This window comes from Sceloporus undulatus, chromosome 1 (genome assembly GCF_019175285.1).
Source record: "Sceloporus undulatus isolate JIND9_A2432 ecotype Alabama chromosome 1, SceUnd_v1.1, whole genome shotgun sequence".
NCBI classification, from domain to species: domain Eukaryota; kingdom Metazoa; phylum Chordata; class Lepidosauria; order Squamata; family Phrynosomatidae; genus Sceloporus; species Sceloporus undulatus.
This window is the reverse complement of record NC_056522.1, coordinates 250,761,344-250,785,820: the sequence shown is the minus strand read 5'-3', so window position 1 is coordinate 250,785,820 and position 24,477 is coordinate 250,761,344. Positions and strand designations below refer to the sequence as shown.

The following is a 24,477-nucleotide window of genomic DNA, read 5'->3' as shown; positions in this document are numbered from 1 at the left end:
ACTTCCTATACACCAGAAGTGAGCAACTGTGTGGCGGTTGGGGGCCAATTTTTCTTCCTGGAGCCCCCAACGGGCTGCACACTCCAAAGCCCAAATACTGCCATTTTTTTCTGCACTGTCTCTCAGAATGGTGACAGGAAGTGATGGTGCATCTCTTCCTGTTGCTATTTTGAGAGTGGTTGCCAAAGAAAAGAGGTGTTTGGGGTATTAAGAAGTTCTGGGATGTTTTTGGGGCTATTTTTTTTTATTTTTGGCATGTTTTCATACATTTGGGGGCTTTTCTGCATGATCTTTGGGCAAAAATTGTCTGAAAATGCACCAATATTTTTTAGGCTTTAGAGCCCACAAAATTGGTCTGCAAAAGTCACACTTTGCCCCAGTGTACAGTGTATTATTATTATTATTATTATTATTATTATTATTATTATTATTCAGCTTTAATTATATAACACTAAATTTTCACAGTGCTGTACATACAATCAGTTAAAATAGATAAAATAAACCTGCCTATGGCATACATTCTACAAAATAATTAAATACAATACATCTTAGTACATGTTAACATTCAATAAAATAAGGCAGACAACAAATTAAAATAACAACAATGTAATGCCTAGAAATGCTTCTCTGAACAGTATAGTCTTTAACTCAGTTTTGAAGCTGTTTAAAGAGGTGATGACCCATGTTTGTGGAGGAAGGAGGTTCCAGCAGTGAGGGGCAGCAAGTGAAAGGGGAGGATCTGGGATGGGGCAGTGAAAATCCTTGGCTGGGACAGCAGACCTTGACTACCAGAACAGAGGGCATGAGTGGAAAGGTAAGGAGAAAGAAGCTCTGATAAATAAGGAGGGACCAGCCCATGCAGGGCTTTAAAAGTCATCAACAGAAGCTTATACTGAATACGGAAAGGGAGGGGGAGCCAGTGTAGGGTAGACAATATGGGAGAGATATGAGCGAAGCAGTGAGCAGACATGATAATACGTGCAACTGAATGCTGGACAGAAATTAAAGGACAGGTGAGAATGAAGAAGCCCTGCCAGAAGGAGGTTACAAAAATCTAGTCGCAAGACCACTAGGGCATGGACCAGAATCTTGGCAGTAGAGGCCGAAAGAAATGGTTGGATATTAGCAATATTATAGAGAAAGAATCTGCATGCCTTGGCTATGGCCTGAATCTGAGGGATACACGACAAGGAAGAATAAAAAATGAAACCAAGACTGCAGGCTTCCTGCACAGGTCGACAGGAGAGATCATCAACACAAATAGAAAAGGAATATTGTACGATAGACTTTGGTGGAAAAATAAGAAGGTCCATTTTGGACATATTGAGTTTCAGATGCCGGTGTCACATCCACTGAGAAACAGCTGTAAGACAAGATGAGACTTGCTGTTCGAGACCCAGAGAAAGATCAGGGGTGGAAAGATACAGCTGAGTGTCATCGGTGTACAGATGACAGGAAAAGCCAAAAGAACTAATGAGTTTTCCTAAGTACAATGTGTAAAGAGAGAACAATAGGGGACTCAAAACAGAGCCCTGGGGAACTGCAACAGATAATGGAACAGAAGATGAAGCCTGACCACCCGTGACCACTGCAAAAAAGCTGTCTGACAGGTAAAATTTAAACCAATCAAGAACAGAGTCTGAGAACCCAATGTCAGAAAGTATATCAACTAAGAGACAGTGATCAACGGTGTCAAGGGCTGCAGATAAATCAAGGAGAACAAGAATAGAATAAAGGTCATTAGCCTTGGCCCGCAAAAGATCATCCGAGATCTTTGTAACAGCCGTCTCTGTAAAGAGCCTTGGGCAGAAACTGTACTGAAAGGGATCTAAGATGGAGTTAGTCTCAAGAAACTCAAGGCATTGAAAATAAACAACCCATTCCAAAACCTTAGAAAGAAAAGGAAAAAGATTAATAGGAGGATATCTAGACAGAGAAGAAGGGTCAAGAGAAGGTTTTTTTTCAGAATTGGGAAAACTAAAGCATGTTTAAAAAAACAGGGGAAAGAGCCAGTAGAGAGAGAAAGATTAAAGATATACAGAAGCGAGGACAGAAAAGAAGGTGCTACAGAGATGAGAAGACAAGAAAGAATTCGATCAAGAGAACAAGTTGCAGGTTTGGAAGAGTTCAGCAGCGTAGAGAGTTCATCCATAGAGAGGAAACACAAAAAATTTTTTAGTTGAAAGTGATTGAAGATTTAGTAGTAGATGAAAAATCGGGAGCAACGATCTCAAAACAAACAGTGGTAATCTTGGTCATGAAATGGGTAGCAAAATCATTAGGAGAAAATAATGAAGAGACAGGAGGAGAAGGTTTTAGCAAAGTGTTAAAGGTGGAGAACAAATGCTGTGGGCACCTCTCATTGGCACAGATCAATGAATTATAATAGTTCTGTTTTGCCATAGACAGGGTGCGTGAAAAGGAAGAAAAAACAAATTTATAATGAATAAAATCAGCCCACTCCCTGGAATTTTCCCCACAAATGTTTGGCTGCTCGAGAGCAGGAACAGAGAAATCGAACTGTGGGAGTAAGCCAGGGCTGAGGCCTAGTTGTGAAGGAAGACACGCATATGGGTACAGGGGCAAAGCAGTCAAGAGTTGAAGAAAGAGTGGAGTTAAATAGAGACACTGCTGAGTCAGTAGAGTCCCCAAGATTTAGAAAAGAGAGTGAAGAAACCAAAGTCTGACTGAGATGGTCATGATTAACAGACTGAAGATCATGAAAACAGCATCGAACAATATTACGAGGTGGAATATAAGCAAGAATAAAATAAATTAAATAATTATCAGATAATGGAAAATCATATGATAGCTATACACTATCCAGAATCATTTTTCCTCCCCACCTGACTCCAATGACATACTTAAAGATGAGTGACTTACACGTGCAAATGAGCCAACCATAAACATATCAAATTATATCTTCTTAGTACATCAATGCCTACCAGAGAAATATGGTATGTATCTACATAGAGGCATCCAGGACTCCATTGCCACTCACCTGAGCCCTAACATAGTCATATTTCTCAGGTTGTTCACCCATGAACCTGCGGAATTCAGCACGAGTTTGCTTATTTGCAGATACACAGTATGGCGGCTGTTCCTGGCTGTCCCTGCAGTAGAAAACAATATTACTTCATGTTTTCAGAAGCACAGCAGGTGCAAACATGTAGTTGATAGATGAAGCAACCTGAACTACTACTCTTCCCTGGCTGAACAGTTGAATCCAAGAGAAGTTAAGCCAATCCCAGCTGATGAACAGATTTTAATTTTATTCCTGCAGATGAACCACCCTATGGCTTATTATCTGAATAGTTTTCTATACAGTGGTACCTCGGGATACGAAATACCCAGGTTACGAAATTTTCGGGATACGAAAAAATCCCATAGGAAAACATTGTTCCGGGTTACGAATGTTTTTTCGGCTTACGAAGGCTTTTCGGGTTACGAACGGTGCCACGGAACGAATTAATTTCGTAACCCGAGGCACCACTGTATTTTCAAGGATCTTTGACAAAGCAAGCTTTAAGGAGTCTGGTTCTTTGAGACCAATTAATTCCTAATATTGCTGAAAGACCTGGACTCAAGACTGTGCTTGATATTATGGGGTCCACTGATCCAAGTACGGTGGGCTTCCAAGAGCAGCTGCTCATCATTCCAAATGCAAAACAGAAATGCTGACTACAAAGAGAGAGCCCATGTGATTCAAGAGCCCTATTTTGGGGTTCCAGGACAGACGACCACTCATATTTGACATTACCTGAGGGTAGGATCAGCTCCGGTCTCCAATAGTAGCCGCACAACTGCACTCCTTCCTGCTGCAGCAGCCACGTGCAAAGCTGTCCAGCCGCTCTCATCCAGGGGCGTGTTGAGCAAGTGCTGTGAGGCCATCGTTCTGCATTCATCTAGCTCTTCTTTTGTGCTGCCAGCTATTCCCAGAAGATCTTGTAGTGCTCCGACATCTCCTACCTTACAGGCTGTGAATAAAGCATCTTCCACTGATGTGCTTGGAGAACCTGAAATGGAGAAGAAAGTCTCCGTGAACCATAACAAACAAACATGATACTCAATTCCTGGTTATCAGCACATGTTCCCAATATGCTATAAATGCTGAATGTGAAGGTCACTGTGAACCTCCTATTAAATCAAGCTGGATGTGTACACTTGGCCATCTCAGATACCATAAGCTTTAGCATGTGTATTCAAAGACAGCCATTTTAGTCTGTATCTATATGCAAATGGATCTTGTAGCATTTTGAGACTGATTAAAAGAATGAAATTTGTAGCATAAGCTTTTGTAGATAGCGTCTGCTTTATTATTTAAAATAGCTCTCTTTATATATGTTTTAAAATAATTTTATACTGTTTTAATATAATTATTTAAATTTAAAAAGAATTGTAGGGTTTTGTGCCACTGCTCACCCTTCTTTGAGCCACATTCGCTTCGGTCCTCTCCAGGAAGAAGGTGACATATGAATGAAATAAATAATAAGCAGAGTCTATGAAAGCTTATACTGTAAACTTCTTTGAGTGAGTTTTTCAGGCTATGTGGCCATGTTCTAGAAGAGTTTATTCCTGATGTTTCACCAGCATCTGTGGCTGGCATCTTCAGAGAATGCTTGCCTGGAAAGGAGTTGGGTGTATGTATGTGTGTGTGTGTGTGTGTACACACACACACACTCACTGTGTGAACCTGAGAAGGCAGGAGTGATTTGCATGTGTATTGTTCTGTTGCTAATGGCAGGCCTCAGGGTGGGAGGGTATGCAAAAGAGGATTAGTGTCTGCTTGATTAGTGCTCATTGTCTGCTACAGTGTCCACCATATGAAGTAATTTTAAAAAATAATTTTTAAAAAATGCAAGATTTGTACCCAGGACTAATCTATTACATAAGTCAAGACTAAAAATGTCAGAACTCCACTATTGGTCACATAGTTCCCAACTGAGACCTCTCATACACATCAATAAACTGTGAGCTATTCTGGACAATCATGCTGCCATTTTAAGGGCTCTTAGTAGCAGGCCTTTACTAGTAGTACACAACCTCCCCAAAAAGCACCATGATGCATATGTGGTGGTCCTGCCTGAAGGCTAAACAACTTTGGTATTTAATTCAAAATTTTACATTTAATTTTTTTTTTAAAAAAAAACCAAGATAGTTTTAGGAATTGTTAACAAAGAGATAGAAAAAAAAAAAGATATGGAAGAATCTTGTTTTATATGATTTCTGTGGCCAGATTAATCTATGCCAAAAAAAAAATGGAAAGATGAGGGGAAACCAGATATATTAGACTGGATCTGTAAAATGTACAACTTAATAGAAAATGACAAATTGACTAGTTGACACAATATATGGTGTTGTGTGCTAGAACAAAGACTTCCGTAAAAGTGTAAATGAAATGACAGAATTGGGGAATTGTATTTATATATAGAAAGGAAACAAACAAACAAAAAATACAGGCTCTTAAAAAAGAGAGAAGGAAAAAATAATAAATAAAATATTATTAACAGAACGGTAAACAGGTGGCAAATCAGTTTTTTATTAATAATGTAATAATTGTTGTAATTTTATTGAATGATTGTATTTGTATTGTTGTTTTAACTGCTGTAATCCCACTTCGATCTGAAAGGAGAGGTGGGAAATATAAATAAAATTTTATTATTATTATTATTATTATTAAATTGATGAATAAATGATGTAATTTACAATAGTTTCAGTTTAACAAAGATATGTTTTACTTAAAAAAGCAATTGCAGAAAAGATAAGAGATGATTAATTATTGGTAAAAGAATACTTAAGAAACTAATAGTGACTACTTTGGATTTTGGAAGTTTTTCTTTTATGTTTGTAGGTGTGGTTGTTTATGATTTATGTATGTTTGTTTAAATGTAATATATAGGTGTGTTTGTTTTTAATGCAATAATGACTTAAAAAAAAACAACTAGTAGTAAACAGTCTCTCAATCTCAGTTACTTACCTATAGGAGAACACACAATACAGATGGTGAGATGGGTAAAAGACCTTCCACAAACTCAGATGTCAACTCTATCAACACTTCTGCTCAGGAAATGTTATCACAAGATCTAATCATGTCATGTACAAAATTAAAAGTACTTTCACTTGCTCATCCTCTAGTCTAATGTGATACAGTCGGCCCACCCCAACTGCACACTTGCCATCTATAGATTTGGGTATCTACGGATGGCCCTGCCCTATTCACCCTGAGGGTGGTGCATAAAATGGGAGTTGAGGTCCTGTTTGGCATCCACTGTGGGATGTGGAACAGAAACTGGATATTAAGGGCCAACTATATATGCCTTCCATTGCCAACAATTCCAGTTAGCATTCCACTTTGGGCAAATAGGCATAAGTCACATGAAGGCTCTCTTGGTAGTCCTTCACATCTCCTTTCTGGTTCCCAGTCAGCATCACAATAGACTGCAATAACTCCCACCACCATTCATAGATTATATACTCATTTTCACTTTAGACATTCTTCCTTATGCCTTTGTCCTATAACAAACCCTTGCTAAAAAGGAACTTGTCCCCTCATCACCATACCCACAAGTTTTGCATTTCTATTGTGCACACACACAAAAGTCTATTCCTAGGCACTTCACTCCATGCATTTGAGCAGGTAGACTGAAGTATATGAAAATAGCACCGAAAAAGCCCACAACTTGGTTCAGAAATGTGGATGACACTTTCACCATTTGGAGCCATGGAGAAGAAGATCTGGCTGTGTTCCTGAACCATTTGAACAACATCCACCCCAACATCCAATTCACAATGGAAAAGAAAAGGAAGGAACACTGCCATTCTTGGATGTCCTAGTCATCTGCAAATTGAACCAACATTTGGGTCACACAGTATACAGAAAACCCACACATACATACAGATACCTGCACAAGAACTCCACCCAGGACAAAAAAGAAGCACAATCAAAACACTGGTAAACCAAGCAAAACGCATCTGCGAATCCCACGTCTTGGAAGATGAACTGAAGCACCTGGACTGGGCTCTACAGGCTAATGGTTATTCCAGCTCAGACATCAGAAGGGCTGTCAGGCCCAGGAAAACCCAGAGGAGTGAAGACAAGCAGCCACCCAAAGGGAAGGTATTTTTGTATTTTTACCATACATCAAAGGAGTCACAGACAGAATAGGCAAAGTGGTGAGGAAGCACAACCTTTAAATGGTTTATAAACTGACAAAGAAAATCCAGCAAATGCTTCGCTCAGCCAAGGACCAGAGAGACCCTTTCACAGCCGCAGGAGTTTACCGCATACCATGCAGCTGCGGACAAGTCTACATAGAGACCACTAAATGCAGTGTGCAAACAAGAATCAAGGAACACGAGAGACACTGCAGATTGGGAAAGCCAGAAAAATCAGCAGTAGCAGAACATGCCACAAACCATCCTGGGCATAAAATACTGTTTGAAAACACTGAAGTTCTGGACCATTCCAACCACTACTATGTCAGGATGCACCGGGAAGCCATTGAAATCCACAAACACCTGGACAATTTCAACAGGAAAGAGGGAACCCTTAAAGTAAACAAGGTTTGGCTACCAGTACTGAAAAATAGCAAGATGAAGACTCAACAAATGCAAATGAGAAATCTCCCAGCAGAAAATGAGCACTAATCAAGCAGACACTAATCCTCTTGTGCAGACCCTCCCATCCTGAGGCCTACCATTAGCAACAGAACAATACACATGCAAATCACTCCTGCCTTTCCAGGTCACACAATATATATACCCAAATCCTTTCCAGGCAAGCATTCTCTGAAGATGCCAACCATAGATGCTGGCGAAACATCAGGAAGAAACTCTTCTAGAACATGGCCACATAGCCCAAAAAACCCACAAAAAACTATATGAAAACTAATGCTACCAACTTCTTTCTTTCTCTCAGTCTCAAAGGTGCCAAAAGCTCTCTTTGCATATTGATCCAGACTAACAAGACTATAACTTTGAAATGTACACACACACATACCAATCTCAGGCTCACCTTGAGCTTCCAACTCTTTTTGGGTCTCAGCTGATTTCTCACTTCTAGGCAATAAGGCCTCAAACCGTTCAGCACCTCCTGAAATTTTACTGGAAGATTCTGTTAAAAAAAATGACCACATGGTAAAAGGTGTACTTTGCTGAACTCACTCCTTATCGCTCATCAAAGAATAGGTGTACAGAAAATATTCTTATTGGACAGCCTTCCTAACAGTATTAATCCTTTAATACTTTTTAAAATGCTGTATAAAATATAAATTGCTCAGCAAAAATGTTGAGTTCCTAAAACAAGGATAAAAATGTATAAACTATTCAACCTTTATGATGATATATCAAGTCCAATCTGCTCTCCTTTGCTTACCCTAGTTTTCTCAACACCAACAGGCTTGACACAGTTTTGCTGGCTAGAAAGAAAAACAATTATTTTACAGTGAATCTCCCAGCCTTTGTATATATTCCTTAGGGTCTAAGGATTCTGACTAGCAAATCCTTTGGCACCTCAGCCTATTTGAGTTTTCAGATTTTTCATTTTCTAAATGCTAGCTATTAAAATACTATCAATTAAATCTTCTATAATACTCAAGACAAGTATCTAGTATCATATGTAGTATCACTCATCATGTCTAGTACTTTTTATTTCTTATATTTTAGAGATTATGACCTCATTAGCTGACCTTCATATAGAGGTCTTGTCCTAGTTTGACAGATTGTATTTAATTAACAAATTGGGATTTTTAAGGAGCAACTTTGGTTATCTTCTGACTATGACAAGTCTCTAAGTGGGCATATCATCACCTATACCATAGCAATAAGTACAGTACTGATTATGAAATATAATAAAGACTACAAGGTTAAACACATTCTGTGTTATATATATATATATATATATATATATATATATATATATATTGCTAATCATCCTTGAGTTGATCTCGACCCATAATGATCCTGGGGATGAGACCTCTCAAAGACTCCCTGTCCTCCACTGCTCTGCTCAATTCCTGAAAATTCATATCCATGACCACTTTTATAGAGTCCATGTATTTGCTTGCACAAAATCTGTCTTTGCTATCCTGTATGAACTCTGTAAGGTCTGATTGAAACTGTAACAGTTCCGGCAGTGCTACCACAAACTGAACTCCAGAAACACAAGTCTTCCCTCTTTTTCTTGTTAGCAGACAGGGCTGGCAGAGGGCAAAGACCAATCACTTAAGTTTCCTGCTGCTCTATTTCCAATAAAGGCCCCTCAGCCTTAATTGCTGCCTTACTAACAATGAGGGCACACTACAGCTGTAGAATTGCTAATAACGTCAAAGGTGGCGTTGGATCCATGTTGGATCCAGGAAGCTGGGTCAGCTGCTGCCACCCCCACCTAGTCTGTATTTATCATTTTATTATTACAATATTTATATGCCATCCTCTAGCCAAAGATCTCAGGATGGCATACAATGTATACAGGCTAAAACATACTAAACAAATTAAGAAATTCAAAGATGACATAGTAAAAAACCACACACACCTTAAAACAATTTAAAACCATCTACATGCCCAAAGGCTTTTATCAACAACTATGTTTTCTCTTGGTGCCAAAATGTCAGCAATGTAGGCACCAATCAGGCCTCTAACGGGCAGACATTCCTCAACCAGGATGCTGCAGCAGAGAAGGTCCTTTGTAATAGTTGTAGTTTGCAATACTAGGAAAGGTAAATGACTAATTAGGAACAGGTCCTGTATCTTAACCACCCACCTGTGAAAACTTTTGGTTTCTTCCTCTTCTTCTTGAGGTTCCGTTTTGGTGCCACCTCAAATTCACGCAATTCCAGTGTACTCAGTGTCATCTCCAGCATCTCTAAGTGCATTGGGCTTTTCTCTCTGCTTTCTTCCTCTTCCTCTGTCCCTGTTGGGGAGACTGTAAGACAGAGGAGGCATGGATCAGTCTATCCTTCTCATTGCCAGGTGAGCAAAAATGGGATCATTAAATATGCTGTGAATGGGGATTTTATCAACTAGTCATTCCTCTCTCAGCTGAATTACAGGCACTACTGCTATTACATCCTTCACATTAGTAACCTCTGTCCTCAATTGGGTGTTTTTCAGCCCACAGTCCTTTTTCAGGAACTCTTCACTAAAGCCATTCTCAATCTCAGGCAGAATGCCCTAGACTCTGATGTCTTCAGCAACAGTCTTTCCACTCAATGGCCTAAGAGCTGGATGGGAAAAGCTGCAGAAAGCATATTCATTAGCTAGAAGGGTAAGGATGGAAGAATAGGGACACTTAAGGTATTTACACCACACCCTTCAGCCAAAATGTTTCCTATAACAGCAGATTCTTTCCATCTCAAGAGAGCTCTCCAACTCACCAGTATCTTGACCCTGTGAAGATGTTTCATCTACTACTTTTTTCCAGCTCTTCCGGGGAGAACCAATCAGATCTGTCACTGCTGTATCTTTTCCTGATACAGAATATGGAACATTACTTTTTCAAAATATAACCTCCAGAACTCACAGTCAGTATTGTCTGTCAAGAAAAATCTTCATAGTTTCACACTTCAATTAAAAAACTCAGTTTGGGACCATATGCAATACAGTGCGCCCCCGCCCCTGGGGGGGGATATCTTCCCCCCCCCCCCCCCCCCCGGCGTAAGGTGAATTCTGCCTATGCTCAAGCCCCATTCATTTGAATGGGGCTCGTGTGCGACGGCACGGGAGCGTGCGGGGTGCCACAGGCACGCGCCCCATTCATTTGAATGGGACATGTTGCCCCTTATGCCCCCCCGTGGCCTGAGTGCGCACGCTCAAGTCCGTGTAAAGCGCACCCACGTATAACGCGGTTGCACTGTATATACTCCACTCCCAGCAGCACCACAACGGTACAGCTGCAGCTCACAAATCACAATGGTAACATTTTAGCCAGAGCACGCTAAATTATCTGGATATTTGAAGTGGAAACTGAAGGGCTGTCTCCCACACTGTAAAATGGAATTCCCACCCATCCACTTTGGAGTAGGTGAAGAAGGACTCTGTGCCCCAGAAAGAAGGAAGATGGGGTAGCAGTGTTAAAACAACTTCCTCATCAGTGAAAAAGATGATGCTGATAGTGCTAGCTCTGAGTAAAGCAGCCACTGTCTCCCCCATGCTCCAGAAGGAATGGGAAAATGATGCAACAGGAAAGAGAAAGGAAAGTTGGCATCATTTTCAAGTCACAAGACACAGCTGCAGTGACTGCTTCACTGCCCAAGCAGAAGAGAAAACAGAGCTTCCTCCCACCCCAAAGAAAGAAGCAGAGAATGTGACAGCTGCCAGTCTATGACCCTATTGTATGAGAAATCTTCTACAGGACTTAAATACTTCTATAATGCCCCTCTTGTGTGGAAGGGATGCTGGGAAACCATCCTCACCCTCTGTCTCCTGGGAAAGGGGTAGCAAAGCTGACCTAAAGGAAGATCTGGGCCTGATTTCAGTAAAAAGCACAGAAATAGCCAGTTCCAGTGGATAGCTGAGGATCTAGAAACTATGTGAAACTTTTAGAACCTAGTTATTTGGGGCTAAGGAAAGTTCCAGGGAAAATGTAATCTTCTGACTGGGAAACCCTGCATTGTGTTATAGGAAGAAGAGATATTCTTAATTGCTAAAAACCAAGTCAGCAGCAGAAACAGAGCTGTAGAACAAAATTCCACTCTGTGAAGTGTGTTGAAAAGGGTGTGCTCACCATAGACTTGCAGACTGCTCAGAACCCCATGCACCCTCTGCACCTCATGGAAAGTGGCTCTCCTAGTGCTAAAAGGAATGCCCCGGATCCGGGGATCATTTCGCTGAAGAGGGCCATTTTTGCTGCCAAGGAAATGAGCCCTGTTGGTGCGAGGGGCACGAAGGAAGATGCACTCTGCTTCTTGTAAATGCCCTGCCCAGTTAACCAACAGCTCCTGAATATCCTGTAAGAAGAGACAATGGGTAATACTTTTATGCACAAAGTTTCCATCTCAGTGTATGTCCCTGCAGCAGGAGCGCAACGCAATGAAAGTGATGCATGGGCCCAATGCAGTAAATGGTCAATTGTCCAAGAGATGTATGTGATAGATATGCCTTGCCTACATAAAATCCTCATTTTTATGCAAGTGACAAAATGCAAGATGAAGAAATCTGTTCCCTGGCATGCAGGATCTGCATCAAAAAAGAAAAAAAAAAAAAACAGCAGAGAAGTAGCAGCAGCCACCAAGCTGCTAGCACTTTAACAGTTCACCCCCCTTCATTCCTTTACATTACCCTGCTGTAGATGCTACTGAGAAGAATCTATATATAGATGACCCCTTCCCAACCGAAGGGATTCAGTTCTGTCCCCCCCACCACAAATGGGAAAAACACAAAGCCCAAGTCTCATATTACCCAATGGACAGCGATATGGATGCCCTCACAGTGCACCCACGGGCACATCCCACCATTGGATAATATGGGGTGTGGTCATCTACAGCCTGCCAATACCAAGGGCCTACTGAACCTCAGCTAAAGGAAGTTTACTGTTGTTTCTTTCCTTTATGAAGGTAGAAGGATCTAGACAACCTCCCTCTGAAACAACAAAGCAAAAAGTGGCTAGAAAACTTTAAAACAGCAAGATCCTTCCCAGTCTTCCTTGATTGCTCTAGGCATTTTACTCACCTTAAGCAGTGCAGCCTCATTGTAGCGGCGCAGTGAGGCCCCAGCAGATTTGGGCATAGAACCCTGAGCATCCCTCACCCCTTGGGCTGTACCCCTGCGGGCTCGCACTGTGTATCGATGGAAAGTCTTATGCTCCAGCACCTCATTTCTGGGAATAAAGTAAAGATAAGCATACAACAGAATAATATCCAAGATATTTAGAAATGATATATTACCAAAGGCGACTCATGATTTATCTACGACATGAATGTGTTCCAACTGTATATAGACAAATGGGAAAGTTCTATGCTCTTTATGTAAATATATGTAACACATACCTTCTTTCCTACCATGCCAATCTTCTCCCTTATGTGTGCTACTATGCGCTATCAAGAACAAGGGTGAAGGACCTCGTTACAGCAAAATTCTCAGGGGCCACATACAAAGAGCCAAAAAGTGGTATCAAAAAGACCAGCATATTCTAGCATAAACCTTTTACTGATGGTAGCTTATCATTAGGAAATGCACTCAGTCTTTCAGAATGGGAACAAAACTATATAAAAGCTAGGAAACATAAATGTCATGGGAAGTGGATATGGCAATCTGGAGACCCTAGACAGACAGTTTGGGACTCAGGGAGGGCTGCATTCAGTCCCAGGTTCTGCACCTCCATAATTAATAATGATCTTGAATCATGATGTCTTTCAGTCTGCCAACACACACATTCTAAGAAAGCTTCTATAATTCAGCAAGGATCTCCATAACATACAGCATTCTTACCCTTTAAATACTGCACCAGCAAAGTGTCCCCCACCAGCCATCAAAATAATCCAGGTAATCCTGGGGCTTTGCCTCTGAAGGGATGCCACTATCTCTGCAGGATGTTCCATACTACCCTGGAGATACACAGATACTTTTCAGTTAGCACACAGAATGAGTAATGAAACATTTCCAGCCTGGCATTTCCAGCTAAACAGGAATGGGCATGGTGTTATCTGGACTTGCGTAACAGGACTGATAGTACTATACAAAAGCTTCATTTCTGCCTTTGAGAAATCCTGCAGAGGTCCCAACCAAATCAAAGAAAACTGTACAATTAAGGTCAAGGATAAGAATGGCAAATGGCTGTTCCTCCCCACACCAGTTCTAAAATCAAGGAAACTGCCCCTGTTCATCCAACTTGAAGTCCAATCTCTTCTAGGATATAGCAGACACAAGGGAGAAGGAATCATGGGATGGTGTGGTGTTAGAAGAGGCTGGGCAGGGGAAGGTCAAAACCAGGGCAACCAGGCAAGAGACTGAGACAGACAGCAACCTCACAGATTAACAGCAACAAGCCCAGAGTTTAGCAACATCCCCAACTGGCTGAAATTAAAATACAGTACCATGCTGAGGATCAGAATGCCTTGGAGGGATGACTTTAACAATTAAACTAGGAAAGAGAGAGAGACTTAAGCACAGCAGGAGTTGGCTATACAGCAACACAGTATAGGTAAGGGCCTGAAAGCATGTAACCAAGTAGCAAAGAGGAGAGAAGCATGGGCTAAAAGATGGTCAACTGTTTATTAGTGTTTAAAAAGCTCAACATATTTTGGCCACACTAGGCCTTTCTCAGGGGGCTTCAAGAGAATTCATTGGAGTTGTGAACACTCTCCAAAATACAGGACTATAGAGATAAAGGGATACAGCAATACAGAGAAGCAGTTTTTTGAAACCTAGTCATAATGTTGCCCTCAGCTGGGGCCATCACAGACAACTGGTAACTACAGTAGGAAGAGGAAGAAGGCTAGGAAGGGAATGATGCTCAGTGGGTTCTTTGCTTTGGTGTCCTGCAACATGCCTTTGTAGTGTTCAACACACAGCGATAGATTGCAATAAGCTGGCCTTGAGAATTTCTGAACAGAACACGCTGGGAGCGTAGAGGATGTGTTGAGTGGCTTTGATTTTTGTTTGCTTTGTCTTCACTGTTCTGATAAGATGAAAGATCAGATTCACCATCTGAGTCACTGGAATCGGAGCCAGAGATGCTGGAGACATCACCTATGTACCAAGAGAGTGACAGATGGTCACAAAAGTAAAGATCCTGCCTCTGGAATTTTACTTCATAGCAGGTCAGGAAGAAAACTGTCCCTGCACAAGGGAAACTATCTACATTAGGAAAGATGGAAAACTTCCTGCTTAAGATAAATCAGGACTCCAGTGGAATAAAAGGACATGCCTAGATCTAGAAAACCAAGCCGCTCAGCATATCTCATTACCAGTTCAATGTGCAATACTGGAGTCAAATGGAAAAGGTGCATTACTATAAGAACTCATTACATGAACCAACTCCCCTACAAGCAGCTATCAGGGACTAGGTAGTCACTCCCATGTATCTACTTTAAAGCAAGACATTTGGAGCCTTTGGCTGACATCCTACATCACCTAGGTGGAGCACAATGTTCCACTTCTATAGTTCTGTGTCCTCTTCCAAGTACCAGCAGCTGCAAAACCCTGGGAGTGGCTGCTGCTGCAGGGTGTTGGAGAGAAGAGGCAATCAGACCATGAAAAAGCAGCTGGTCTCAGCTTGGAGGAGGAAGAAATAAGGGTACCCTCCTTTTCCCCCCCAGGAACTCAGTTGTCTCTTCCTTTCTGGATTGCTTTTCTCTAGCCCTTTCCTTCCTGCTGATAGGCATGCTTTGGATGGAGCACAAAGTGATACAGAACATTTTTCTGTGTCCCATCTAAAAAGCGACACACACATGCATAAGCTATACCTATGCACCACCCTTTTGTCTGAGCCAGGGCAACATTCTGTCATGAGCTAGTGTTCATGAGCACTACCACAGAAAATGTTTAAGCAATATCTAATCCAAACCATGTACCTGCTTGAGTCTTCATCTCAAATTCTTCAGCTGTGAGCATCTGGCGGCCCAGTAATCGCTGCTTTAAGTTAAAGCGGTGCCAATCTAGTCGATAATGCTCAGTCTGAATAGAAAAAGAAGACAGAGAAATAAGGCATAGGAGATAACAGTAAGTGGATCAATATTTGGAATATATACCAAATTGAGCTAGACAAATCTTTGTGGAATGAACTTAGTGCTTCAGTGAAAACATGCAGTATCAAGGTCAACCCAAAACAGATGCTACCTATCTGTCCTTTGCCAACAGAATTACTGACCTACCAATGATGGTTAGGAAAAGAAGTCCCTGAATTTTATCTGAGGGTAAGATATTACAGGAGTTTTCATCATTTTGTTTATACAAAAGACATCTTTCAAAGAAAACTATTCGTCAGTACCTACCTGCTCTTCTCGACTTTCAAAACTCCTTGAACAGGCAGAGCAATACATCCGGTCTGGTACTTCTAGGACCATGCTAGGTCGATCTGGGCTTTTAGTTACTGTGGAAAACAGAAGAATAGCCACAGATACAGCAGTAAGTATAAATTTCATATGTAAGTAAGGTAAATCCTTATCTAATACAAATAAAAAACACAAAGATATAAGACGCACATTGTCTCAAATTCAGAAGGATACAAGAATGTGAAAATCATTTTATGAAAGGATTATGCAAAGATTGATATATGAAATCAGGAAAAGAGAGAAGGTATGTATGGTTCTATGTACTGATTTTTACAATGGACAACAAAAAAATTTAAATATTTGAACTGAGAATTCTAGATGGAATATGTGAACTTTCAGAATGGCCACGAGAAACCAAATTTTGAGAGAATAACAAATTAGTTTTAAGTAGTTGACCAAGATGCCAATGTGCTAAAGTTGCATACTGATGATGTCACAAGATGACATCGTAGCACTTTAAACTATGACCCAGTTCAGACATGGCTTCCCACTACATTCCTCATCACATAACACTACATCACATAACTGGTGGATGAGTTCAATTCTAGAACCTTCAGCAGTTCGCTGTGATGCTTTTAATGATTACTTCACAGATAAAATGTCTTGTAGAAGAGCTGGCTTAGATGCCGTCCTTGTAGCGGAAGTTGACAACGGGGTGTCCAGCGACTCTGAGTAGAATTACACTGGAACAGTTCCATTTGATGAGTACCTCTGATGTGGACAAACTGCTGGGGCAAGTAAGGAAAACAACTTGTCCTTTCAATCGCTGTCCTTCTTCAGGGAGGAGATGCAATGAGACTTCAACTACAATATATTATTAATGCATCTCTCAGAGACAGATGTTTTTCACCCTGTGTAAAAAGTTGTGTTATGACCACTTCCAAAAAAGCCCTCCCTAGGCCTCCTGGACTCCCAACAACTATAGATCAGTTTCAAATCTCCCTTTTCTGGGCAAGGTGATCAAGAGGGCACTTCCCTTCCAACTCCAGGCAGTCTTGGATGATACAAATCATTTCAAACTGGCTTCAGAAGAGGATATGGCGTTTGAGACTGCTATGGTCACCTTAGTGGATGATCTTTGCCTGTGTAGTGTTCGATACAATCAACCATGGTATCCTTCTGGAACACCTAAGGGATTTGGGAATCTGAGGCACTGTGCTTCAGTAGTTCCTGATCCTATCTCTTGGGAAGGTTCCAGATGGTGGTGCTTGGGGATAGCCACTTCTCAAAGAATGAAGCTGTTATTTGGCATGCTACAGGTTGCCATTCTATCCCCAATGCTATTCAACATCTACATGAAACCGCTGGGAGAGATCATCCAGAGGCATGGGGTGGGATGCTATCAGTATGCTGATGACACTCAAATATATTTCTCCATGTCTTCAAAAACAGCCTCAGTTAAGGATAGTGGGGCATTGGAGGGGCAATGGGATGGAAGAAGGAAAACAAATTGAAGCTGAATCCAAACAAGATAGACATGCTTACTGTTAAAGGTCCTAACCTGGGTTTGGAGGTGTGTCAACTAGTTCTGGATGGGGTTATGCTTCCCCTGAAAGACTGTGTTCGCAATTTGGGGGTGCTTCTGGATCCGTCGCTTCAAATGGCAGTTCAGATAGATACAGTTAGGAGTGCTTACTATACGCTTCAGCTGATATGCTAGCTGTGCCTCTACCTAGAGCTGGAGGAACCGCATGTACTAGTAACCTTAAGGCTGGACTTCTGCAATGCACTGTACACTGGGCTAACTCTGTACCAAGTTCGGAAACTTCAGCTAGTTCAGAACATGGCATCCAGATTGATTACTGGGATATCCATGAGTGATCACATTACACCAGTATTAAAATCACCTCACCAGCTGCCAATTAGTTTCTGGGCAAAGTGTTGCTTCTTAGGTTTAAAGCCCTACATGATTTGGGTCCAGGTTACCTACAGGATCGCCTCCTAACACATATAATCTGTACCGTATGCTCAGGTCCTCTGACAGACATTTATTCCAGTCAGCCAGGACTAGGTTGGCAACTGTCAGCCTGAGGGCTTTTTCTTCAGCCTCCCCTAGACTGTGGAATGACCTGCCAGAAGAGATTCAACAGCTGAATACTCTGTCTGAATTTAAAAGAGTATTAAAGGTCAGTCTCTTCTGTCAGGTTTACCCAGATGATATTTAAATTGTGAATTTTAAATTATGAATTTTAAATATGGATTGTTTTAATATATGTATATCTTGTCCTTTTTAATTGTACATATGTCTTTTTAAATTGATGTGTGTTTTACCTGATGTGTTTCAACTGATATGGTGTATCTTTTAATTATTGTTGTTTCCTGCCTTGATCCAGGATTATTATTATTATATTACTGTATTCCTGTTATACCTTTGGATCTGGCCTTTCTGAATAGTCCCAAGTCCCTATAACAAGCTAATTATTTAAAGTAAATAAATGTATACCCCTCCTGTCTGCTAAAACTGAGATGCAAGGCAGCTTACAAAATTAAAATACAATCTAGTTAGAACATACAAAAGATTGATATTAAAATGGAATTACTGTGATTACAAAGGAATTAAATATAATTACCTATCTGCAAGCCACTTGCTGCTGGTCTGAAGTGAATTTCCAAGAAAGTATGCTATATAGGTTAATAATGCCTTCAAGTAAATGGGCTTGATAAAGTGGGCCATGGCTAATTCAGTGCCGAGCCTGGATCCGAGTGGCCGGCCAGCAAAAGGAGTGTTTTGCCGGCCAGCAAAAGGAGGTGGGTTTGGGCCACCTTAGGTGGCCCTGGTGCGGCTTCCATGAGATTTGGGGGTCATGCAGCATCTAAACACCACACCCCCAACGCAGCCTAATGGCTGACCTTTTCACTTGTCTGTTTTAGGCCAATATAGCACAGATATGATAACTGGTCCCTGAAACAATAGGGGGAAAATTGCTAATCCACCACATCAGATAGCAGAAGCACTGAACTAGAGAATTCAATAATAAAGTAACCTCAAATCTACTGAACAGTAACCTACAACCAGAATCTTTTCTCAGTTACATAACCCTTAGAAAGCATCAATAACCTGGAACTGGTACTGAGGAGACATCTCCTGTTGATTCAGTGACAAGGCAAAGTCCATCCATTAATGATGCATTCTGAGCAGCCTCAAATATGGACAACGTCTCAGCAGGCTTCATGATCTGAGAAAGGGAGAGAGAAAGAGAGAACCAACAAGTTTTGAAGGAAGAACATCCACCTTTATGGCTGACATCCTCTAGATTCAATAGGGGAACTGATATCTCAAAAAGGGGTTTCGTAGCTACTATTACAAATCCTTTCCAAGGTGCAGACAGGGAAGGAGCAAATCTATGGTTTAATATCTTCACCCTGAGTTTCTCTATATCTAATACCTTCAGTATGTTGGTAGAATTTCTCAGCAGTTTTTTCCAACAGGGAGAAACAGAAGTGGGAAGAATGGTACATTTCTGCTTACTGAGGAAGCCACTCTAAGAAGAATGGCACCCCCCCCCCTTATGTTACCCTTCTTAAGAGAGGAAGTCAGTATTATTAACAAGTCCAATAATTATAAAAGATTTCCCCTTCATTCTCCATTTTTCTTTGGCAGACATTCTCAGAGACTTAGGTGATCTGAAGCCTGAAGTTCCTATGCTTCAAGAAAAAGTCACAGGAGCCATGCCAGGAAATAATGGTAATATTAGGAGCACCTGGAAAATAACTACTGTCAAGCAGCTGGTGATCTGTAAAGGCTTCACCGCCATCATTTTTGCCAGTGTCCTCTCACTCACCCATAGAAACATATGGAGGACTGACATACAACCAAAGGTCTTGAACAGATAAGAATGAGCTGTTACAGGAACTGATATGGGAATTCTATAGCAGCCATACTCAGCAGTAAAGGATGCATCCACACTGCAGAAATAATCCAGGCTGACACCAATTTAACTGCCCTGGCTCAATGCTAGGGAATCCTGGGGAAAGTAGTTTATTGTGGCACCAGAGCTCTCTGACAGAGAAGGCTAAATGCCTCACAAAACTAAAGTTCCCAGGATTCCACAGCATTGAGCCTTGGCAGTTCAACCAGTGTCAACCTGGATTATTTCAGTGTGGATGGGGAAATATACCATTGCTTTTGTTGTGTGCCTTCCAGGGCTGGGGAGTAATGGTGATTTTGGGGTTACTCCTTGTCCTACTCCAGAGTAAGATATTTTTTCTTAATGCTACTCCTACTCCTGTAAAAACCTCTTACTCCTTTACTCCTATTCCCCAGCCCTGGGGGAAAATCCCGGTGGCTTTGCAGGGCTGGGTGTGTGTGTGTGTGTGTAAGTGTGTCTCTTTGCCCCCCAGCCCCTTCCCCAGTGCAATATAATAACATTGTTTTTTGCATGAATTATATAGTAACAGGAATAAGAAGCAGCAAATATATTTTGCCACTCCTTACTTGTACTCCTACTCCTTTAAAACCCTCTTGCTCTTTCACTGCTTACTCCTACTCCCCAGCCCTGGTGCCTTCACGTCTTTCCTGACATATGGCAACCCATCATGGAGTGTTCTTGGCCAACTTCTTCAGAGGGAGTTTGACATTGCCTTCCCTGAGGCTGAAGATCACTCAGTGAGCTTCCATGGCTGGGATCTGAACCCTGTTCTCCCAGTGTCCTAATCTAGCTCCCAAACCACTGCGCCAGGCTGGCCCTCAGGCTCCAATCTGTATTAATAATAATTGTCATGCCTCCAGAGCATCTTTGATGCTCTTGAGACATATATTTAGTTAAGATTATATTAGGTTTTTTATGTATTAGTTTAAGAGGGGAAATACAGATCTATAGCTTTAAGAAAGACAAGGATTGTGGGAAATCCCAGGGTCTTATGCTGTCTCCCTCTAGTTAGTTTCAGTGTGTAGTAAGATTTCAGCCAAGTCAGACCTGGAGAGAGTATTTTCCTTTGACAAAGAGATAAGTCCGCAAAAGAAGAAAGATAGTCCTCAGAAGAAGAAAGATAGAATCCACCAAGAAGAGAGAGCAAGGTATTGAGGAAGGACTATTGAAAAAGAAGAAATCAGTTTCATGTTATTTGTGTTTATAACTAGTAAAACCTTTAAAACTTAAGAAATTTGTGGACAAGTCTTTTGTTCTGGCTGTGATCCCGAGAGCCAGAGGCCTTACTACACCCAAAGTCCATAGCAACGCTCTTGGGACAAAACAATAATAATAATGTAGGGCTTGAAAGGTAACAACCAAGATTTGTATTGCGCCCGGAAGCTAACTGGCAGCCAGTGTAGAGATTTTAGTACAGGTGTTATATGGTCTGACCTGGATGTCCCAGTGACTAATCTGGCTGCTGCATTTTGAACCAGCTGAAGCTTCCGAACCTGGTTCAAAGGTAGCCCCATGTAGAGCGCATTACAGAAGTCTAAACGAGGGATTACCAGTGCTTCAAGGTCCTTTGGGTCCAGACACTGAGCCAGACATTGCTGGACTACACCTCTCTCACTGCCGCAGACCACGAGCCACACTGTTTGGGGATGATGGGGAGCCGAGATTTAGCCTAGCCATTCCTACTCAGGGGGACCAGGCAAGGCCTCGCCGCACAGAGGACAAGGCACCGTGGAATGGAGGACACTGGGGAATTCCTCCTAGTGGAAATGGAGGACACTCTGACTATATAGCCATCTATATAGTGGAGGACATGACCCTCCCCCCAAAAGCTACAAAACACTCATAGAAATATAAACCCATGCGCTGCTTAATCCTGCTCAAAATGGAGGACATTTTGGAGCTCCTCCTGGACAGATGGCTGAAATGGAGGACGCGTCCGGGAAAAGGAGGGCACCAGCTGGCCCTGGTCCTAGAGAAATAAGAAGAAAGAGCAGCAACCCAGTCGTTTCCAGAAGCCCCTCAGAGAGAGGACACCGCTTACCACGCGCCCGGAAAGTCAGTCACCCTTCCTCACGCTTTGGAACACTTTAAAGGGGGGGGGGAATCACACTTCCGTATACGTCACTTCCGTTCTCTCATCATGGATTCCCCCTCTTCCTCGCCACAGGACGCATCCCCTTCCGGCGTCGGTCTGTCCCCTCGTGGCTTCTTCAGACTCTATGGTTTCTCCTCCCCCTCCCTTCATTGTCCCTCCTCTCTGATTCCGCCATGTCCCTCTCTTGGCCTCTGATTGGTTGCGGCAGCGACCAATCGGGGAGCGGGGAGGAGTGTGAGTGACAGTCCTGGAAGTCGCGGCGGCGGCAGGGGCGGCGGAGGATGAGCCCCGCCAGCGGGTCCGGTTGCCAGGGGCGACCGCGGAGGTGAGGCTGTTGTTTGGGGGGCGCTAACAATGGAGGAAGGAAGCAGCCCCCACTCCTCCCTGGGCGGGCCTTCCGCTCTCCCTACGCCCTTCTCCACCAAAACAAGAGTCCCTGAGGGCGTCTAGTCCACCCTCCTCCTCCTTTGTTTATCTTCACTCTGGAGAAGGCACTCTTATAGCGCTGCTACTATTCCCCTTTGACTGCTCTGGCTGCCTCTCCTGTTGCATGCTGGGACTTGCAGTTTAAGGGAGGGAGGATTTAGAATCCTCAGCCAGGGAGCTCTTAGGCCTCGCTGGACTACAAGCCCCAGGATTCAACAGAGCAGTCAAAGGGGAATAATAGCAGCACTACCAGAGTGTAGAGCAGTAATGAGGTAAGTCTCAGGAGGGATTGCTTTGGTAGAATGTACGCCTTAGGCAGGCGTATTTTATCTATTTTAATTGTATGTACATCGCTATATAAATAAAGCTTAATAATAATAATAATAATAATAATACTGTAAGCAGCTCTTGACTCCCAGTTGTGGGGAAAGGGTGGGATATAAATAAGGAGGAGGAGGAGGAGGAGGCACTAGCAGAGTCCTGAGTGAGCTCCCACGGTTATCCTTTTCCCAGGGAGGCAGCTTTGTGAGCCTGTTGCATCAAAAAGAACAGGGTTCACCTGTGGCAAAGTGGAAAGAAGTAGGAAGAGAGGCAAAGGTTGTAGAATCATAGAGTTGGCAGAGACTGCAGGGGCCACCCAGTCCAGCCCCCCTTCTGCCATGCAGGAACTCCCCATCAAACCACTCCCTGTGACAGATGGCCATCTAACCTCTGTTTGAAGACCTCCAAGGAAGGAGACGCCACTACACTCCGAGGAAGGAGTGTGTTCCTGACTGTCAGGAAGTTCTTCCTAATGCTGAGGTGAATCTCTGTTCCTTCAGCTTGCATCCATTGTTCTGTGTCCTGTTCTCTGGAGAAGCGGAAAACAAGTCAGCTCCCTCCTCAATATGACATCCCTTCAAGTACTGTACTTAAGCAGGTCTATCACAGCACCTCTTACCCTTCTTTTCTCCAGGCTAAACATCCCCAGCTCCCTAAGTCTCTCCTCACAGAGCATGGTTTCCAGACCTTTCCAGAAGGAAAGGTGGAGGGGAGTAGAAAAAAAGGAAGGTTGCATGCTAGATGGATGGACTCCATTAAGGATAAGGAGGTCACAGGTATGCGTTTACAGGAACTAAGCAGAACAGTAGGGAAGGAGTCTTGGAGATGTCTTATCCATGAGTCAAGATTGACTCGATGGCCATTAACAAGAACAACAACAGTCGAGTCTTGGAGGTGTCCCATCCACATGGGTTGGGATTGACCAAAAGGCAGTTAACAACAATAACTTCCTGTGGCATCTTAAAAGTCTAGCTATTAGTTACATTATAAGTTTCTGTGTACTACAGTATCCAAACCATCCCCTCGCTATGAAAGTATCCACTGTAGGTCATGCCATTTTCTTCCAGACGCTGCCCTAGAGGGAGGAAGAAGCACGGTGGAGAACTGAGAGGCCACCATACGACTCTATTGTCCAGACCACAATACTAGTCACACATTCCTTTAGCCTTAAGAGAGGGATGCAACAGGTGAGTAACTCTTTTTTGTTGATCTAGTATTCACTGAAGTGTGGTCGCTGCACGTACGTTGGGTGTGCCCCTCCACATTTGGGTATTGTTTTCATCCAAAGTACTGGGCTTAGCCTAAGCGAACAAAGAGAAACATCTCAATTATGGGTGTGGTTGCTTTTATTTGCAAAACTGGTAAGTACATGCCTGTTCTTATTTGTTATGCTTTAATATTGGGATCCTTTAATGCAGGGGCAGACAGAAGTTGACAGAGGCTGGTTTCCTATTTATTTATTTCATTTCATTTCTATGCTGCCTTTCTCCCAGAAAGGGACCCAAGGTGGATCACAGATAAAAATTGTTTAAAAACTTTACAATAAATTTTTTATAAACAATTAAAATCATCTAGCTAAAACAGTCTAATATTAAATTAAATATACAAAAATCTGAAAACATAACTGGAGTACACACCCTGTATAAAAGCCTCCCTGATATGATTACTTGAGTAAAAATGTATTTGCCTGCCAGCAAAAAAAAAATAGGGAGGGGGGGCAGCCTAGTTTCCTGCAAAACGGAGTTCAGAAGTTGGGAGCAGCCACTGAGAAGTTTCT

The 24,477-nt window shown here is 42.2% G+C and overlaps 2 protein-coding genes across 7 annotated transcripts in view; one reads left to right on the top strand and one right to left on the bottom strand.

Moving 5' to 3' along the window:
- Positions 1-22,325, bottom strand: part of ANKZF1 (ankyrin repeat and zinc finger peptidyl tRNA hydrolase 1) — a 26,786-nt gene extending 4,461 nt beyond the window's left edge. Inside the window, exons 1-13 of one of the 3 annotated variants that reach the window (XM_042461685.1) lie at positions 21,900-22,322; positions 19,048-19,165; positions 15,930-16,027; positions 15,510-15,612; positions 14,486-14,685; positions 13,426-13,541; positions 12,667-12,814; positions 11,723-11,945; positions 10,374-10,466; positions 9,761-9,922; positions 8,015-8,113; positions 3,761-4,016; positions 3,002-3,113 (exon numbers count right to left, since the gene is read on the bottom strand). In XM_042461685.1, the coding sequence (XP_042317619.1) occupies positions 3,002-3,113; positions 3,761-4,016; positions 8,015-8,113; positions 9,761-9,922; positions 10,374-10,466; positions 11,723-11,945; positions 12,667-12,814; positions 13,426-13,541; positions 14,486-14,685; positions 15,510-15,612; positions 15,930-16,027; positions 19,048-19,162 (1,725 nt within the window). In that variant the 5' untranslated portion in view covers positions 19,163-19,165; positions 21,900-22,322. Of the gene's footprint in view, positions 1-3,001; positions 3,114-3,760; positions 4,017-8,014; positions 8,114-9,760; positions 9,923-10,373; positions 10,467-11,722; positions 11,946-12,666; positions 12,815-13,425; positions 13,542-14,485; positions 14,686-15,509; positions 15,613-15,929; positions 16,028-19,047; positions 19,166-21,899 lie in introns of all 3 variants that reach the window. The other 2 variants (XM_042461691.1, XM_042461700.1) reach the window with 2 other exon arrangements.
- The window catches only part of ATG9A (autophagy related 9A), a 22,119-nt gene continuing 19,811 nt past the window's right edge, over positions 22,170-24,477 (top strand). For 3 of the 4 annotated variants that reach the window (XM_042461675.1, XM_042461651.1, XM_042461667.1), the window contains exons 1-2: positions 22,170-22,278; positions 23,768-23,887. The gene's annotated coding sequence lies outside the window, so the exon portion shown is untranslated. Of the gene's footprint in view, positions 22,279-22,528; positions 22,652-23,767; positions 23,888-24,477 lie in introns of those variants that run through there. The other variant, XM_042461658.1, reaches the window with a different exon arrangement.